The sequence below is a fragment of the Mesitornis unicolor genome, unplaced genomic scaffold (assembly GCF_000695765.1).
Source record: "Mesitornis unicolor isolate BGI_N332 unplaced genomic scaffold, ASM69576v1 scaffold3581, whole genome shotgun sequence".
Taxonomy (NCBI): Eukaryota; Metazoa; Chordata; class Aves; order Mesitornithiformes; family Mesitornithidae; genus Mesitornis; species Mesitornis unicolor.
In genome coordinates this window covers 79,293-82,195 of record NW_010162969.1, presented here as the reverse complement: position 1 = coordinate 82,195, position 2,903 = coordinate 79,293, and the positions used below count along the sequence as shown (strand labels likewise).

The 2,903-nt window shown below is 43.3% G+C and overlaps 1 protein-coding gene across 1 annotated transcript in view; it reads left to right on the top strand.

Annotated features, from left to right (window-relative positions):
- Positions 1–261: 261 nt before the first annotated feature.
- Positions 262–2,903, top strand: part of PCYT1B (phosphate cytidylyltransferase 1, choline, beta) — a gene marked incomplete at its 5' end in the record, with an annotated part of 17,219 nt that continues 14,577 nt past the window's right edge. The window contains 2 exons of the mRNA XM_010193776.1: positions 262–361; positions 1,750–1,866. Coding sequence (XP_010192078.1) covers positions 262–361; positions 1,750–1,866 — 217 coding nt within the window. The remainder of the gene's footprint in view (positions 362–1,749; positions 1,867–2,903) is intronic.

Below are 2,903 nucleotides of genomic sequence, written 5' to 3'. Positions count from 1 at the left end.
AATTATGTCCCCGGACCCACCTCAGAAATGCTTGAGATTCTCAACAGAGACGACTGCATGATGTGTTTGGAAAGCTTTATTTTCCTTATCATTTTACCTTGTGTGAATTGTGTATGCTCAGGGTGACCAAAAAGCAAAAATCCCCAGAGAACATACCAGCATTAAGCCTCGTTGCAGCATCCTGCCACAGTTAAATGGTTCTTTTTTTAACTACTTGGAAAAAAATAAATGTGCTTTCTTTCTGTTTTTCCCTCCTTCCAGACTCTGACGGCACCCGCTCCATTTGCAGACGAAACAAGCTGTCAGTGCCAAGCTCCCCATGAGAAGCTGACCATTGCACAAGCCCGTCTGGGAACACCAGGTACGTGTAGATCACACCAGCAGGACCACGAGTGCTCCCAAAGCATAGGCTCCCCCTTACAAACATCTGGCAATGCTCACTTGTGCCTTCCACTTGGAAGCAGAAAGGTCAGCTTGGTATCTGGTGCTATCAGGTAGCGAAGGAGAAATCAGCAAGTATAGGACCATTATCTTCTGTTAGAGAAACAGGAGAAAACATTTCAAGCTTTCGTGGATGTCTGCATGTTGGTCAAAAGGAAGACTTGCCAGTCCACTCCAGCCAGCCTGAAAATTGTGTTCTGTAGTGCCTACCTCCTGGGTTCTCTTCCTATACTGCCTCTGTATGCTGAAAAACTCCTGTTTCACTGACCTTCTTGTTGATCACATCAGACCTTAAGTGCCCTTAAAGGCCATTTGCCCTTTGCATAGAAACCATGCCAAATTTCTTTATCTGGACATTTGTGACTGGGCTGGGGAAACAGGATGATTTCACATAAAGTCCCAAATACATACTTCATCCCCTCTAAATTCTAAGATACTATTTTTTCAAAGCCTTTGTTTACTTATTTTACTTATTCAAAGTAAGCTTTTAAAGTACATACACTATATAAGGGTAAGCTGCAGCTTTCCAGTCAGCTCTGCAAGGAACAATGTTCTCCCGTGGACCCTTGAATGTCCTGACAGCAGAGGCATCCCTGTGTAGCACTGAAGCACAGTCCACAGAGGTTGGAGCTCTGTTCCTCTCATCTCTGCTGTCCTTTCTTGGAGGTGGCAAAGCTGTCAGGCGTGTCATTTGGTGAAGCAAGTCTTCTTTCTGTCTGGAGGCTGCTGCTGAAGATGACTTACAGAAAGCAAGATTTATGAGTGACAGCAGGATGGTGAGAAAAAGAAATGATAGGCTCGTTAGAGAGAAGATCTTGTGGGAAGTATGAAAAAGGGGAAGTGAAAGGTTTATGCAGAAGAGGTAAGCAATACATTTTTACAGCAGTAAGCTGTGGAAAAAAGAAAGTCACAGACAAGAGGGGAGGAAAAGAGAAATGGTAGGAAAAAACAAGGGGAAAAAAAAAAAAAATTCAGAAGGCAGAACTGACTGGAAAGGCAGAGAGAAAAGAACAAGACATATGGTGGAACTCCAAATGAGGCAGGAAGATGACATTTTTGCTAAATTAGAATACAGGGATGATGGATGATAATAAATAGGCTAAGTCTGAGAGAAAACAGCAGAGAGTACAGAGAAGAACAAGTAATGAGGAGGATAAAACACTGCAAGTTCACCTGTGGTGCTTTTAAACATCAGAACTGGGGTAAATCTCCACAGTCATCTGACCTGGGAACAAAAACCTGTCCAGTAGAATTAAGTGCAGCTTGCTTTGGATCTGAAAAATCACTGTTGTGTTTCTTTCTCCACAGTTGACAGACCTGTCAGAGTGTATGCAGATGGGATATTTGACCTCTTCCACTCTGGCCATGCTAGAGCTCTTATGCAAGCCAAAACTCTATTCCCAAATAGCTACTTATTAGTAGGAGGTAAGATCAGAGTTATTTATTGTGCTGCATTTTTGCTTCTGTGCTTCAGTATCAGAGTTATTGCCATGCTTGCACCCCCAGCTGTTTATACACTATGACTTTGAATGCTACTTTCACTCTGGGGGCTTTCTATAGGCGATTTGCCTTGAATTACGTCGTACAATTGCATCAATTAAAGTAAAAGTCAAATTCTGCCCTCAGCAGCACAGGCACAATTCCCATTCTAGTTAAAGCAGGTGCCTGCATGACTCTGAGCTTAGAATAGCTCCATATGAATAATTTACCTTTTTCAGCTGTTCGCTCAAAATTGTTCAAAGATGGAGATGAGTGAATGAGATCAACCACTCATTTATTTCTGGCTCCTCGGTCCCTCTGTCAGCCGAGCACAGCCCACGGCCCCTGGCTGCCAGGTCAGTACTCTGTGTGCAGACCCAGCCTTCGACATCAGCAGAGAACTTAAATCTGGCCCGTTATCTTTGGAGACACAGATGTAGGTCAGGATTTGAACATAATTCTCAGCTCACCAGTATCCCCAGGCAGGTTACTTTCTTACCACCTTTTTTGCCATGAATATCTTCCTTTTTTTGCTGTGCGGCTGGCTGGCAGCTGTTCAGCAGTTGGTACAAGCCTGAGGAGTCACTGGAGGGTGGCTGCCCAAGGCTTGTTCTCCTGAGGCCTCATAAACATGCATTTCAGTTCCAATTTCCCTGCACCTTTGGGTTTGAGATATGCCTCACATAAACATTTCACGGCAACCTTCAGCTGCTCAAGTGCTTACAGCAGGGATGATAAAGCAAATGTGAGTACAACCTTCAGACATATAAGATACATTCTTTTTTATCTTTGTCCCATATCAGTTAAAAGGTGGGGGAAAAAAGACCCAACATAGAGTAAAAGCAAAAATCTCCTTACAAACACAATCCTTGGTTTTACTCTTTAAGTTTATGAATTGTGGCAGTTCCCGTGAAGCTTCCTGGGAGGAGAACTTAAAGGAGATGTTCCTTTGTTATGAAGGAAACATTTAGGACACTCTTGTT